Here is a 17,138-nt window from a genome sequence, read left to right as displayed (position 1 = left end):
TGATATCAAACAATTTATTTTCTTTCATTTGGAACATCTCATCTGCCTCAAGGTTATTATTATAAACATCAATGATTATTTTACCGTAGGTACACAGATGTGTTGGTCAGACTTCCAGTTAATGAATGCCAGATAAATTAACTTCAACTATTTCTATTATATGGAATCATATGGCAAAAATGGAGCACTGAAATCTTCACTAGTTACGCCTAGGCATCAAAATAACACTTTTAATACGCAGACTTGATGAGATCCTGGAGGCTAAAGAATATTAAATTCTATTTTCCAATTAACTTCATGTGTCTTATGCATTTATGCACAAACCATTTTTGTGCCCAATGCATCACCATGGGGACACATGACAGCAAGCCTCAGGAGCATGTTTTAAAAGGAGAAATCATTTTGATGGAATTCTTCAAATAAAGTATTAAAAAGGGAGCTAGGAAAAGCACAGGGTACTCCTGCTGGCACTTCACACAGTAGCTGGAGGGGCCAGGTGTGCTCCAGTGACATTCACCGCCAGACCCATCCCATCCCATCCTGTAAGTCACCTTGATGCTTCTGGTCACAGGAGCAGCAGGGGCTTTTAACAAACAAACACCTGCAGGCACATGCTTTGAAGGACTACAATTCTTTAATCAGCTGATTATACCATGAATGCCTAATGTCCGGGGCAGGCAAAAGCAGAGGTAACTGCAGATGGAGCTGTGTGTGCAGGATGAGAGAGGCTCGGGTCATTCTAGGTTCCTGGGAATCCCTGTTTCCATATAAACTCTGCCAAACCTCTCCCCCAGCCTCCACCCCCATCCTGGCAGTACATCAAGGAAGGCTGACGTGCAGGTGGATCTAGCTGTGCTCTCTGTCCTCTTTTCTAGCACACTTTATTACACTGTAGTAAGTCATAATTCTAACAGGGGAGTTGCAAAATTCTACAAAACCAAGATTTTAGGTAGTGTCTATTAGCTTGTTTCCTGAATTCCAAATTCCTTAACAGTCAAAGTGCACATGCTGGCTTGCTACATTGCCAAATACAATCTGTACATTGACTGAAGTGTTCATTTCTGTTGAAGATCATGCATTTGATTTTTAGAAACTATTTGCTCTGGAAATGAAAGCTACAAGTCTGCCATTTGTGGTGCGTAGTGGTGCTCATCTACTGACTCAGATGCCTGTTTCATTTTCCAAATTCTTCCACAACTTTTGACAACGTTTGCCTTTAACAGATTTTTTTTTCTAAGTTGAAGAAAAATACATTTCTCTCAGTCTGATTTCACTTCCAATGAACCAAGACCACTGGTTACAAATTCCTACTGAGTGTGAACTGGTAAATTTCTCTTGTAGGGTTAGTTCTATTTGCTTGAGAAATAGTGACAAGCAAGTGGGTCTTAATTACGTAAAGCTGCAGAGCTGCCAATCCTTTCCTCAACGAGGAGCATTTGCCATCCGGCGTTCATCGTGGTGAGCAGGGTGATCATTCAAACAATTTATTACTGCTTCATGGTATACATAATTAAATGAAGAAACATTTTAAGCTCAAGGGAATTTTTAATAGGTTACTTGCAAATTATTTTTGCAGGCAACAACTTGTACATGATTTTATTTCCAAATCCACAAAAACCAAATGTTATACAAATGAGCTCCGTAAAAATGTCAGCGGAGCCCCGGGCTTAGCCAGCAGATTGTTCCAAATCTGAATCTGTGGCAAACAGTTTTTTTTTTCCTACTTGGTTTCCTTTTTTAAAAATCTTTTTCTTTTTTTCTAGAAAAAAATTTACAAGTGAAATGTTACTACAAAACTTTTTATAAGGAATTTTTGCAAAACATTTACATTTTACCATCAACTATTTCTGTTCCAAAATCCTTATACAGATTTAATACCCTATGCTGCACAGCAATTTTGTGGGGTGACAACTTAGTGACATGCATAAAAAAACCCACAAGGCATTAAATGGAGACTTAAATACAAAGATTGTTGCAATAAAACAGTTATAAAATTGAAAAATAGGACCTAAACATCATGCTCACCCTAAGTTGGACAAATTAACTTTTTCTCCTAGATTACACACTTTGATTACTGCTCTCATGAGTGTGATAAATAATGACTTAACATCAAGTTCTAATGTAATCGGCAACACATATACACAAACCTAAGCAAAGAAAGCATACTGTAAGAAAAAACTATTCTAACACTGGAGTTCTACCATGATAAATACATAGCTTTGCGCCGATAATTACAATAAAAACAAAGTTTTGTAATGGTGGTGAAGGGAATGAACAGTGAAATGCCATTAAACAGAATCCTACGCACAGCTGTGCCCTATGGCTCACACCAGCTCTATCCCACTGAGTCAAATAAAGGACAACGGAATTTACGATCCTTCTACGACAGAAAAGTGGACTTTGAATGGTCTGCAGAACAGACTTCAGAATGTGTCTAATTCCAGTGGTGAAATGTGCACCTGCTAACACATGTTAATATACTGTATATGCTATAAAGCCATCCAGATTCAGTTGGATAAATTTATAATAGGCTTCATTGCTGATTAAAAAAATAACTTCCACTTCTACCTACACCCATCCATAGATGTGCATGAGCAGTGGGTAATGGGACAGGCTGCAGAATGCCCATACTTCCTTTAACAAAAACATGTTACTACAAGGAAACATGATTAAAACATCAAGAATGTTTCTTTGCATAAAGAAATTTATAGCACTGATTGTGTAGCATAAGGATAGATAAAATAGATGTATTTGATGTTTCAGTTCCTATGTAACCAAACTAACAACGAACACTCGAGATAGTGTTCACTTGTACTAAACAGAACACCAACCTGCTCTGGAGACTTCCAAGCCAGACACATCGATCAGTAAAGAGTACGTTAAATAAAATATACAAAACAATGTACAAAACCCAACTAAAATTTAAAGACTTTGTTACAAGTCTACAAAAGCTTTAAGAAACTTGAAATTTATAAGCACAGTGTAAAATTGTTTTTCCTTTAATCTCAAAGCTTTTTATGCAAACTGAAAGCACAAAAGACCTTCAGCTTTATAGAACGCTACAAAGGGCTGGCCTCAAGTGGACGCAGTGTAAACAAGGATCAGGACAGTATTTCTCCTTCTTCAAAAATACATGAAATACAACCAAGTTTGGAGAGAACTCACATGAGAAGGAAATTTTTTTTTCCGAAAGAGAAAAATGCACAAGACAACAGTTACCTAATATTAAACAGTCCCCGAATTTCCAATTTTTTAATAAACTATTCAGGGAAAAAAGTTACCCTATATAAAAGGATCAGTTTCATTATTTTCTGTGCAAATCTTAAAAAAAAGTCAAGAACCAAAGGTGAAGCTACGGTTGCTATGATCTAAAATTCTTCACATGAAACTTTTGGCCATCCTTCCTGATCAGTGGCGGCAGACTTACAGAAAAGATGTAATAAACTTTACTTTTTCCTTACAGTTATATTTATTTGATTTTAAAATTTAGCAAATCTCTCAGGTTGCCTTATGAAGGTTTAGTTATTAACATAATATGAAGAAGTGTAAATATTGAATTCCTTGTGAAATTATTAACCCACTACTTGAAATTAAATGTAGCTGGCCAACTGTCAGAAGAGGTAAAAGAACGTTACAATGTAACTAATAGATTTTCTGCTGGCCTTTAAAAAAAAGTGACAATTTATACTTTTCTTTGGCTACCGAGTAAAAGTATAAAGAATTCTGCACAACATCCACATAACTTATATTTACAGAATATGAAACTACAGAATGAATTACACCACTCAGGTAACAACTCTATCTAAACAACTTCCAATAGAAATGTTAAAATCAATTTTGTGATCCAAATCAGGGTTAGAAAACCCATGAATTCTAACTCTAAACCTTTACACCTAAATTGCCACATTTTATTTCTTAAAGACATTATGAGTTTCGTAAAACCTTTTTAGCATTTTTCTAAAGTTTAATCTAAGATTCAGTTTTAAATTCCTCTTATATCTCCAAACGGAGAAGTTAACTGGAGTTCCCTGATTGTCTGAGTCCACACTACTACAATGTAGTGGCCATAATTATCTGAGACGTTCCTCAGATTACTTTGACAGCACTCACCTAATTCAGTTTTTGAGGAATCTCTAAGCTGAGAAAAGACGGCCAAAAATATTGTCAGTTTGCTTACAGGAATCAAACTAAGGAAATACAGCAACATCCCTATCTTTTTCAGTGCCACAAGGGAAAGGAAAAGCATGTAAAACGTTACTGATTCAATTTATAACAAAGTACTTCAAATGAAAACAAGTCCAGTTAAGGTCCAGCCTACAAACTATTGAGGTCTGTCTTTATAAACATATTAACATACAATGTTAAAAGAGGGGAAAGTTTCATTTAAAAAATTTACGTGATAACAATTCCAAATAACTAAAAAGTACAGTATGGTGGAAATGTTTTTCCAACATGTTTTTCCCAGAATATCAATTTGAATTTTGTATTTTTGAAAATTGTCTCAATGTACCTGCATACACTTCCCGTGCTGACCCTAAAACTTGGTAATTTTTTTTTAAAAGAAGCCAAGCATGAAAACATGATTTCCTCCTCTATAATCCACTTTACTGGCCCATTTCCGTATCTTGAAAGGTGTGTAAACTGAAGTGCAGCCCTCGACGTCTCTGTGTCAATCCTTTCAGAACTCCTCCATGTTGGTTGCAACATTAGGAGTTGCTGGGTTTGAATCTTGAGAAATGGATGCGACTGTCACAATTCTCGGGGAACCGAGCACCTCGGTCACAGAGGCATCCAGCTCCCCAGAGGTCACAATGGCCAGGGCTGTCCCGCCGCCTTTCTTGTTCTGATGAGTTTTGACATGTTTGGAGAGGTGGTCGCTCCGCATAAATCTCTTAGAACACTCTGGGCACTCAAATCTCTTTTCACCTAAATAAAAAGCAGACAAACAGAAATGATTATCATACCCGTTTTATTTAATCTTCATGCTTTGTATCTGCTCTTTTCTGCTTTACAGTAGAAAGTGGTTCGCCTGGGGCCATCAGGCCCCTGAGCACAAGTACATTTAACCAGGAAAGGGACAAGTTGTTTCCAGTGAGGCACCAGGTACCACGTGTCCTTCTGAATGAGAAGAGCGGCCAAACCGAGAGCAGGGGCCAGAGCCCCAGCCACGCTCTGACGCCAAAAATGCAAGGTCACCTTTTTTAAAGGTAGATTGTCAGTGTTGGAATTCTATGAGATAAATTCATATGTAATCACATTATTCCAATGGAACATAGTATTCAAAGCAAAAAACTAACTCCCAATTTTGAAAAAGTATTTGCTATTGTTGTCCTTGCTATTCGGGGATTTGGGTTACAGAGGGAGGGAGGACTACGCATTTCTTAAGGAGCACCTTCTCTGTGCCGAGCACTTTACCAATATCTCATCTGACCCTTACAACAGCCCTGGGAGGTAGATACGATTATCATCTCCATTTTACAGATGAGGAGACCGAGGCAGACAGAGCGAGGGACCTGGCCAGGGTCACAAAGTCACTAAGTATCTGAGGTCACATCTGAGCTCAGGTCTTCTGGGCTCCAGGCCTAGCACATCTACCCACTTCATCACAGTTTCTTACATTATTTTAAAATAACTAATGGATCTCAACAATGACTTTTCATACATGCCATCTAGTACATAAAACAATGCTGTATTATATGCCTCAGAAAGTTTTTTAAATTGGTTATTTACAAGCCTACAGAATCATTCCAAATAAGAATATTCATTCAATATGATTCTGATACATTATGTAATACATTTTTCATTTAAAAAATAAACCTTATCAGACATTAAGAAATGAGGTCACAAAACCCAGAACCTGACTTTGGTGACTGACAGTGGTGACAACTGTTAAGAGTCATAAATGGTGAGCTGCAGAGCACAAAAATGCAACCTGGGAAGTGAGGCGACTGCACAGCTGAACGGGCCCCATTTCTCAGCTGATGCCCCTGGGCCTGGTGCTGAGGAGACAAACAAGATGGCAGCCTCTGTTGGGGAGGCCAAATGCTGCTCACCCTCTGAGGCTGAGGATGGGCAGGGAGCTCGACGCCACCAGGTGGTAGCATATTTGGGGGTTATCTAAGTGATCTCCACTGTAGTCCTCTACAACGTGCAGTCAGAGGGCTCCCAGTGTGACCTGGGGCCAAGTCAACCACTTAACAGGCCTGAGTTAATGAGGAGATGTATGAGAGGTGTATGAATATTAACAACATTGTATTTTGCTGAAAGAAGTGGTGAGATACAATCAGCGAAAGCTGGAAAGATTTGTATGAACTGATGCAGAGTAGTGAACCAAGCCAAAAGGCAGAGATATCAAACATGCCACTGAGGGCAGCCCAAACCAGTTTCAATCATAATCAGGACATATTTAACACAACAAATAAAAATATAATAAAACAGACATGATAACACACTCTAGATCTTAGTCAATATGCAGACCACAGGAGTATGGATTAGAGGCCCCCATTTCTACAGGAGTTTTACCTATCTGATCTATACAACAACAAACACATTGTAAAGACAAACAATTCTGAAAGCCTCCAGCCCTCTGACCAGTGCAGTGACCAGCCATGACTCCAGAGGAACAATGATAAAGCCTGCCCCGCCCCCATCTTCTGGAAGAATTATGGACTCAAGCCTTGGAGGAGGGCATGATTCTTTGGAAACGGTCGACATGAGAATTTGGCTTTACCACACATATCTGTCACATGGGTTTTCTGTTTTTCTTTGGGAATGGAAGGAATGTGAAAGAGAGAAAATAAATGTTCATTTTTAAAAAAGGGTTTAAAAATTGAGAGGTTGGCATAATGTCCCATCCAGGGTTTACTGTGAAACAGGACTGACCCTGGATTCTCCCTATGTCAAAGGAATTCTATTTCTGGCAGCCCCATATAGCAGGCTAGCAGGGCTTCACATGTGGGTCTGATGATGGGCTGCTCAGGTGTCACTCTCCTTCGCAGGGGGTGGGACCTCAGGTGATGTCTTTTACTGAGTGGTAGGCTGCAGTGTGTATCAATGCATGAAGTACCCCTTCCCCATCCCCCAATGGAATCATCTAGCCGTAAAGGACTAAAGAATCTACATAGGAAAGGGAAATCATACAACACATGCTGTGAACACTCTAAAAGAGTAGGTTAGGACAGCTGGATTTTCCCTCACCCAGCAGCCAGTCCGGGGCCTGTCCCCTGATGACCAGCTCCTTGGGCAGCCAAATGGCCCTTTGCCCTTGGGGGCTCCCCGTGCTGCTGCTGGAAGGTGGAGACCTGACTGGCTGGCCTGAATCTTATCGAAGCTCACGTGATCCACCAGCCTCAGCCTGAATTCGTGGCTCATCCCCCCACACCCAGAGACAGCTGCATTCTAATGTGACTCTTCAGGCCTCCCTGCATTAGACACATCAATAACAAAATATGCCTCTGGATTCTCTCGAGTTTCACAGGACGCAAACAGCTCTGGGGGCTCAGGCATTGTGTGTGTGTGTGTGGGGGGGGGGCTTTGCAGCTCCTCAGCGAGGGACTTACAGGACTTCTTAGTGAAAAAGCCATGAGGCCTTAAGAGTTTGGCTTTTCTCTTTGCCATCTGGACACTCCCCAGGTCATGTGACTTTTGAGATGACCATTCAGGCCACTTCCAGCTCTGGGGTACACCAATAATGAGTTCAAGAAATAACTGACTGAGCAGGATGGAAGAAAATCTTAACTACAACATTGCCATAGAATCTAGTCTTACTTGAGAAAGCTGGTTCAAAGTCAAGAATGTGTTTAAGGGTTCAGATAAAAATCGAGGATTCAGACTGGACTTGTAATTGAGTGATGTGAGGTGCTATGCAGATGAGGGGGCTCCATCTACTCAGGCAGGCAGACTGCCACCAACTGCAGAGAGCTGCCTTGGGCCTGGAGCCATTAAGCCAAGGCTGTCTCTCCAGGATAAAATGAGTTTAAATGTGGTCTCATGGAATGCCAGCTCCTTGAGGGAAGGGTTTATCTGTGTTTTCTCTTGGTATCCCAGAACTTGGGGCAGAGCCTAGAACAGGGAAGGTACATGAGAGTGTATGGAAGTATAGCCAGCAATACAGAACCTGTGAGCAGGCTGGGGTCGCAGAGATAGAAGACAAGCCATCCTCACTGAGTGCATCATTAGAACCCAGAAACAACATCTTCCCCTCACACTCAGTGACAACTGTCTCTTACCAATTCCCCAACCAGGTAATTGGGTGAAGTCATCCCATGAAACAGGGAAGACAGAAATTTGGTCCACTTGGCTCAGCAGGGTTCATCTTGATGACCACTGCATCAGTGGCTGGATGCTTCCTCTCCACAACTGCCAACTGCTGTGGGCAGAAGCCCCATGGCACAGGGTGGGGAGTGCTGGGGAGGGAGTCCAGAAGAAGCAGGTTTAAAGTCTGCTTCAGCCACTGACTAGCTGTGTGATCTCGGGCACATCAGTGAACCCTGAGGGCAGTGCCAAGGCCCAGCAACTCCAGGTGGGCAGCCCACCTGCACCAGTCCTCTGGACAGAGCAACTCTCAAAAGTAGGTGCTGGGTTCCCTCACTTGCTCTGAACGCAGTTGTGTGCCAAAGTGTCTGTGGGAACCTAACCAGCTGATTCTGTCCAATTTCCCACTGACAGTTTGTTGGTGCACTCTACTATGTGCCCACTCCTAGCAGATGCTGGTATTCAATTAATAAAACTGACTGTAATCCTTCAAAAAGAAAAGGATGTGTATAATTAAAATTATCCACATTAGAGGATTTTTTTTCTGGATAAGCTTTTTTCAGGAAGAAGTTTCTTCACAACATATGAGGAAATAAACAAAACCGCATCTAACCATGGACAATAAAACAACAAAAACCTGATGGCACAAAGCATCTAAGGCAAAGGGCGTCAGCCGGGGACTGTGAACCTGCCTCTGGCGGGATACCCCGATTATCAGAGTGGCCTTTGCCTTACACTGTTGTTTTTAATACTTACATTATTTTTAAAATGATATTTCTAACAGAGAATTCAAATAAGCCACTGACTTTCAGAGCCTCCCTTTCCCAGCGCCCACAAGTACAATATCGCAAGGGCAGTGACATCTCTGGACAAATTCTTGCTCAGAATTTCAAATGGACTCACGGATTCAAATGCATTGAGTTGGTTAAAGCAAATGCTCCTAGAATGCAAACCCAGGATGTTGGGGCTCTAGGGCGCTGGGAGACCGTCTGGGGAGGCCTCGGACATCTTGAGTGACGTGGCTGCAGTCACACAGCTACCAAGACTCAGGTTTGAGCCCTGAACCCATTTTCTTGACTCAAAGCCCAATACTCAATCCACTAGCCATGCAGCATTGCCTGTATATTGCAGACTATACAAAAAGGTCTGTTCTCACCCCGCACATCATACATTGCTCACATCTGGTAGCTTCTATTTCCTTCCGAGGCCACCAGCCCAGTTCTGGCTGCCATCACTTCCTGCCTGGGAAATAGCAAAAGCCTTCAAAATGGCCTCCCTGCCTCCATCTCTTAACCACAACAAGCCTTTCTCATGTGCTGATTATGTGCCCAGCACTGTGCTAAGTGTTGAGGCTACATTGGGCAAAGGGCAGGCCCTGCTCTCCTGCAGAACTCCTCAGAGGGGAGGCGCAAGGATCAGAGAGGGCTGGGAAAGGCTTTGGGCGCAAGGCGGGAAAAGTCAGGGAAGCCAGGGGATGGAGAGGAGGGGAGAAAACGTTCCAGGCATGTAGGATGGACAGAGAAAATGCCTAAACTTTGGGAAATCTACATATCTATCACCTGAATCTATGGGAGTGAAAATCTATGGGAGAGGGAAAAGAGAAGATGACCCAGCAAAAGAGAAAGAGGAGAGGAGGAGCGGTCAGAGGAGAACCAAGGAGGAGAGGTGACCCCAAACCACATGAGGAAGGGAGACTGTTTAGCAGCGCTCAGGGAGGAGGACAATGAGGAGGAAGCCACTGGATCACTGGCTACTTTGGAGGGAGCAGTTTGGGTGGAACTCCAAGTCGGAGCCTGAGCTAGAAGGGAGAAAGGCTTTCTCAGGGAAGTTAGTCATGGAAGGCAAGAGATGCAGGGGGCACAGGGGAGGTCCAAAAAGCGTTTTCCAAAGCCTGGGGAAACAGTCCCCAGTGTGGACACTGAGGCAGCAGGGAGGAAGCCCCGCCCCACAGCCAGCAGAATGATGGCCTCAAGGCACATTTCTGACCAGGTCACTCTCCTGCTCAGTAAACTCCAGTGGCTCCCAATTACTCCATGAATCAAATACAAACTTCCCCTGGTGGCATTTAAAGACTTTCACACATTGGCTCTGCCCACCTTTCTTACCTTATTACAGATTACTATCCTTGCTGCCAGGTTCCTGGTCTGTGAAATCGGGATAACAATGAGTGCCTGTCTCCCACGGTTGTTGTGAGGATCTTGTAAAGTGCTTAGCAGGGTGCCTGGCACACAGTAGGTGCTCTATCATTACTGTATTTTATCACTCACGTACTCTTCAGAGCAGCTAACCTGGACATGCTGCGTCTCCCCTCTCCACACCTTGGGCAGACCTGTGGTCCAAACCAGGACTCAGTGCTCCTGCCCTCAGCCTCCTAGAACCTGCAGTTTCAAGTTTAGCCCACGAGCCAGCCACCATGAGGCCCCTGCTGACTTCATCTGCTGCCAGTCCTCTCTCTACCCTGAGCACCTCATCTTTACTTGGCATATATTTCCATGTGGACATCTTGTCTCTCCCTCCAGAGCACAGAAACTCCTCGGGGACAGGGACTGATTCCCCATCTTTGTATCCCCAATACCTAACACATGGTGCTTAATAATGTTTGCCTCTTGGTAGGTAAAAGCTGAAAGATGGAGATTTTGTTCTATCATAGAGGCAGAGAAATATGTAGTCATCAAAAGCCCTTGCAATATGGTGCTCACTGTCTATCTTCAAACATTACCCTAAACTCCCTGCTAATAACATTTTACAAGTGACTCCACTGGGACTGATTCCTCATTTCTAAAAATTAGTTGGTATTTAGCTAATCTTACGAAGCTAAGACATCACCATAATTTTTAATTAAAATCAGTTCTCAAGAAAACCAAACTGGTATCTGCAAGTACCCGAAGCAACAGCAAAGTACAAGTACCATTTCCAGGGCAGGTCCCCGGCTACTTCCTATGGACAGCCTCTAAGTGGTGATGGTGCCTGAGGAAAGAGGGCAGAGGAAGCCCACAGGGTCCACAGGCTGGGGGAAAGGAAAAAAAATGTCCAAACATACACCCACACCTTCACATACCCAGCCACACATGCACACCTACTCACACTCACGTACCCACACACTCACACACCCACACACACAAGAGAGCTGAGCAGACGACAGAAGATAGACTGAGCTTAACCCTGTAAGGGGCCCAGACTGGAGCTCAAAGGCCAGAGAGATGCCCAAAGAGGGGTGTGGGCAGAGGAGGGCCGGCCATGGTCTGGGAAGAGGAGTCAGAGCTGGAAGGATGAGCTGAAGCCAAGCTGTGCAGGTCACAATGGCCGTGTGAGAGTTTGGTCCAAAGTGAAGCCACCGCCCAGGATGGCCCAGGCCTCTGAACGAAGATTCTTCTAAAGGGAACATGTTCACCAAACCAGCGCAGAGAGCATATTTGCTGTGTGTCTTTATTAGATACCACAGATGGCCTAACCCTAATTTTCTTTACAATTCAAATCCTACGTTTCACTAGTTTTTATCATCGCTGCTCTCTTAGCTTCCTGGCTCCAGGCTCAGCCCTAAGTGACATTCAGTGAGTCACAGGGAGCCGCAGAGGGCTTCTGAGCAGAGCAGTCAAGTGATGGATCCTGTCCGATAAGAAAATGCATGAAGGGGCAGCATCATGGGGGTCGTGTGAGCTAAGAGTGAAGAGAGTTGGCGGCTGTGAGGGACTGAGCCAACCTTATAGAAAAGAGAGGAGGCAACAAAGGACCCCCCAGACAGGAAGGACCCGGTGCCCGGCTGGAGCGAGTGGGAAGTTTCCAGCACTGATGGAAAGACGAGAGGTGCTCACAGTTCTGAAAGGCAGCTTTCTACAGGTGACTTCATAGGAGGCCCAATGACAAAGTGGCTCCAAGACATTCAAGGGGCCTGTGCTGAGACATGATCCGAACTCAGACCCTCTACTAACTCTGTCACCTGAAGGCCTACAGGAGGAGGGCCCCAGAAGGAGCGCATCAGTGGCCCGTGACTACCAGCTCACACCAGCAACATCTCACAGCTCTCAGAGCTTAGTCTTTCCCCCACTTTGATCACCAACCTTCCTCAGGGTCGGAGCCTCAAGTTACATTTCCACATTCTAGGAGGCTGCACTAACAAGTGGGGTGACAGGAACCTGTGAATGTCTCAGATTCCATCTTCCTCATGCAGACACCAGCTCTCAGCCCCTCCCTCCTTCCTTCCTGCCAGCCGTGACCCTGATGCAGCTCCCGGACAGGGCAAAATAACCTCCACCCTTTGTTCAATGTTCAGCAACTCACAAGGGCCTCAAAGCTTCCCAACATGGACCGTGGACTGAGAGTGCTGGAGTCTAGGCCACACCACCTCGCACTGAGCCGTGTTGGCTGGCATCTGAGCTGCGCTGATGACCCTCCCCACCTCTTCTCCCAAAGCTGGCTCAGGTACCACCTCCTCCAGGAAGACTTCCCTGAGCCCTCCGGTTGGCACTGCCACTGCGACCCTCTTCCCGCTCCATTATCTTCTACTTTCCTGGCTATTCATATGTTCTAGCCCACCTGCACCCAGCTCAAACTCCTTGGCGGGAAATAGGAAAGAGAAGTCTCTCTCTGTATCCTCTCCCCTCGCTCTCAGGGCCGAGAACGGTGTTGGAGCTGCTGAATTTAACTGACTGAGAACATTTCACCATCTGAATGGAATCAAATAAAAGACCAGAATTCAAAGTCTCACCTTCCAATTTAAAAATGGTCTTAATAACGTAAGTGAACTCAACATTCGGGGACACTTAAAGTCCTAAGGAAGAAAGTCAAACACATGGAAATATTGAGTTTTTTGCACAGGTAAAAACAGACGAAATGATTCTGATCCCCGCCCACACCCGTGGAGCCTGGGCAGCAGCTGCCGGCCAGGGGGTAGAGGCGCAGGCCCGCCCATACCTGTGTGGGTCCTTCGGTGCCGTTGCAGCTCGTCACTCCTTGTGAACCTCTTGCCACAGAAGATCCAGTTGCACACGAAGGGCCTCTCCCCGGTGTGCCAGCGCAGATGTGCCCGCAGGTGGGACGTTTTGCCATAAACTTTCCCGCATCCTTCAATGTGACAGATGTGCTGCTTCTTCTTCCCTGGCTCATTAGTGCCTCTATCAAGAACAAAAGACAAACACTCATCTTCCTTCACGAGGTTAGCTCACTACCATGCAATGCCCAAAAGGAATCCCAAAGACACTACCTTCCACAATTCTGTACAGCCCACAGTAGGAGAATTAACAGATGAAGCCACAGAAGTATCTCAGTCATCCAAGTAAAACCTAAGCATATGGAATCAGGACCCAGAGCCAGGTGCCTTTCAGATACCAAACTGTCCTGAGATGACTGGTCATGCTAAAGAATCCCTATCCTCAGGGGATGGCAGGAAGCCAGCATTCCTCAAGTGTCTGCCAGAAGCCCCGAGTTGGGCTAAATGCTCTACAAATACAATCTTCTGATGGTGCTACTGTTCTGAGGCTGGACTTGAACTCGGGTCTCCCTGACATCGGGCCCCATGGAGCATCTGTTCCCTCAATTTAGGTGGACCCCTTGGATCAGGATCCTTTGCTACTGAAGGAGGAGCCATCTCACAGACCTAGGGAAAGGGGCCAGCAACATCTGAGTGACCGCCCTCCCTGCCCCTCATCACCGCTCAGCACTCACCTCCCTTCTCCCTCACGGCAGTTGGGGCAGGAGCAGGCCACTCTCCGCAGCCTCTTGCCAGGCTGGACCTCTTGTTCCGATGTCTGCTGGGCTTGCTGCAGCTGAGTGATCTGGTCAGGGCTAACAGCGCCTAACGTGGCATTAGCGAGGCCCCCGACGGCCACTGTCACTGGGGCAATGGTGGCCTGCTGCACTTTCACTCCGTCCTGGCCTTGCTGCTGACCTGTTGAGAAAAGATGCCCCATCAGAAGCAGCTCCAGAGGGTTACAGACAGGGACATCGAGGCTCTGGTGAGCAGACCCTCCCCCACTGCCACACAAAAGCCACATCAGGGTGTTTTTTACTCAAATCCCAGTGTTCTTCATCTCTTTCCTTCTAGTTTCTAACATGTTGAGTCTTACAAAGGGAAAGGAAAGGAAGGAAAGGAGAGGGCATAAGAAGGAAATAGAAACCAGTAGAAAGACAGAAAAGGGACTGGTGAATTGTCCAAAGGTCTCTTGCAGTCACAGATTTTATTTTGTTTTTACGTATAATAAGGACAGGACCTGGACCTACCATCTCACCGTCCAGGAGAGGGAACTCCCACATAAGGACACTCCCTCTCCCAGGGCAGGTCTGTGCCTCTGTGGGTCAGCTTCAATCACAAGGCCAGGACATCCTCCACCACACTGCCTACCCTTCCACATGGCAATACAATCACCGTAATGAACACACACTGCCAGGGCTGGTCAGGCAGTCCACAAACTGAGAGGAAAGGCCCCTGCCTGCCCTCACGGAGCTCATGCTCTGACGACTACTGAGCAGATAGAAGGTCATCTCTAGGGAAGGCCCTTCAGTTTCGCAATTGAACCCAACCCTTGGCTGGGGTAGGGATGGGGGGAAGGGCCATGGGGCAAGTGGACTCCCCAATCCCCATCAAAGAGGATAAAATGTGCTTGTGTGTATACACAGGAGAGGAGGCCTGCTAGGACACATCCAGTTTCTGAGTATCCATCCCACCCTCAGAGGTCATCTTTATTCCTGGCATTATTCCTCCTAGGGCCATGAAAGAAAATTAACCCCTGCGGGGTATGGGGGGAGGAAGAGGGAGTTAACGTAACAGAGCCACATGCAGAAGACAGACCTAAAGTACCAAACTGAAGGGAGACCTGACCAAATCCAAAGCACAGAGGGCAAGCCAAGGCCGAGCTGTGAAGAGATAGTGGCTCTTGGGAACCAACCAAGGGCACCTGGCAGGGCCAGATTTCTAACTATACCACGAAGCAATTATTACTCAAACAATTTGTTGTTGGTTAAGAAACAGAGAAATCAATCAGTGTAACAGATCAGGCACCAGCTACTGCGATAAAGACTCACTATTTGACAAAAACTGCTGGGAAAACCGGAGAGCAGTCTGGCAGAAATTGGATTTAAAGCAACACTTCACACCTTCTACAAAGATAAGCTCCCAATGGATACCTGATCTATATAAAAGGTCATGTTAGAAACAAATTAAAGAAACATGGAAAACCTTTTTCCTATCAGGTCTATGGATGAGAAGAAAAATTTATGACCAAACAAGAAATGGCGAGACCACAGAAGATGAAACAGACAATTTGGATTATATAAAATTTAAAAAGTTTTGCATAAACAAATCCAATAAAGCTAAGATTAAAAGGGAAACAATTAACTTGGAAAAAATCTTTGAGGCAGGTTTCCCTGATAAAGGTCTCATTTCTAAGATGTAAAATATTTCTAAGATATAAAAAGATTCAGATTTATAAGAAAAAGAGCCATTTCCCAGTTGGTAAATGGTTTAAAGACACAAAAAGATAGTTTTCAAAGGAAGAAACACAGACTATTTATAGCCATATGAAAAAAAATGCTCCAGATCACTGCTATACAATTAGAGAAATGCAAATTAAAGCAATCCCAGGATTCCATCTCCTATTTATGGGAATGGCAAAGATGACAAAAAGGAAAGCGATGAGAGCTGGAGGTGGTGTGGGACGAAAAGCCCACTGATGGGCTCTACTGGTGGATCCGCTTATTTGGAATTCCATACAAGCTACTAAATATTGTGTGCCCTTTGGAGTGACAGCGTGCTTTATGGAATGAACATGACAAGACTTGTATGAACGGATGCAAAGCAAAGAGCGCGAACGCACAAGAGCCATTTACCACAAGAACAGCTGATATTTACAGAGTGCCTCCTGTGCGCCAGGCCCTGCGCTAGGCACTTTACAAATATTATCTCCTTTGAGTTTCACAGCAGCCCTGGGAGGGAGGCGCTGTTATCACCTCTGTTTTGCAGATAAGGAAACTGAAACAAAAAGAGGTTCATTAAAGTGACCTGCCAAGGACTAGACACCTAGAGGAAGAGCCACGTTTGAACTCAGGTCTTCCTGACTCCAGGGCCCAGTGCTCTCTGTACTGTGGCGCCCCCTAGCTGCCTCTCACTATGACGTCAATATTATTCAAATAAATCATTTGGAGGACTTTTATTAACAAGAATGAAGTGAACAGAACAAGGACACTAATGTGTACATAACAACAGCAATGCCGCGAAACAACTCTGAAAGTCGTAAGAATTAGAATCAATACAGTCACCACTCACGATTCCAAAAACACTGATGGAGTTTAGGAGGCGGACTGATTCTCGCTCTCGCTCTTGGACAATTAGAGAATTTGCTTTGCTTTACTTCATATTTTTTTTTTACCAAGACATTTGATTTTTTCTTTTCCTTTAATGGAGTACGGGGTTAGAAAGAGAAAAAAGTTTTTTTTTTTTTTAAATAGAGAGGTCCATTTGTAAAATTTTGCATGAACTTTCAATGTGGTTACTGTATTCTTGGTTTTATTTCTTCTTTGTTAAAGAGACAGCTCATGAAGTAGGAGTATCCATACATGTCTGTCAGGTAAAAACAAAACACCTCAATAAAAGTGGGGAAAAAAGACACAGTTCTGACCAAGCAGGAAGGGATGTGACAATTCCTGAATCTTAGGATTGGTAGAGACGTTAGTTAGTCCAGGCCACAGTTGAAAGGGATGCCCACAATAAAATATACAACCAAAACCATAAAGTCTCTGCTTGAAATCTCCCACAAAGGAGAGTTCATGGGCCTCCTGAAGGGCACTGATCCCTTCAGGGAGGTACTAATTTTTAGAAAGTTCTTCTTGACCCCTAAGCCTAAACTTGTCTCTTGGCAGCTCCCCCTGCTCCTGGTTCTGCCTTTAGGGACCAA

At 44.5% G+C, this 17,138-nt stretch overlaps 1 protein-coding gene across 1 annotated transcript in view; it reads right to left on the bottom strand.

Moving 5' to 3' along the window:
• Positions 1 to 17,138, bottom strand: part of SP4 (Sp4 transcription factor) — a 62,831-nt gene continuing 45,693 nt past the window's right edge. The window contains exons 4-6 of the mRNA XM_036761332.1: positions 13,915 to 14,137; positions 13,165 to 13,364; positions 1 to 4,926 (exon numbers count right to left, since the gene is read on the bottom strand). Of these exons, the coding sequence (XP_036617227.1) occupies positions 4,679 to 4,926; positions 13,165 to 13,364; positions 13,915 to 14,137 (671 nt within the window). The 3' untranslated portion in view covers positions 1 to 4,678. The remainder of the gene's footprint in view (positions 4,927 to 13,164; positions 13,365 to 13,914; positions 14,138 to 17,138) is intronic.

Source organism: Trichosurus vulpecula, chromosome 5 (assembly GCF_011100635.1).
Source record: "Trichosurus vulpecula isolate mTriVul1 chromosome 5, mTriVul1.pri, whole genome shotgun sequence".
Taxonomy (NCBI): domain Eukaryota; kingdom Metazoa; phylum Chordata; class Mammalia; order Diprotodontia; family Phalangeridae; genus Trichosurus; species Trichosurus vulpecula.
This window is presented reverse-complemented; position numbering and strand designations above follow the sequence as displayed.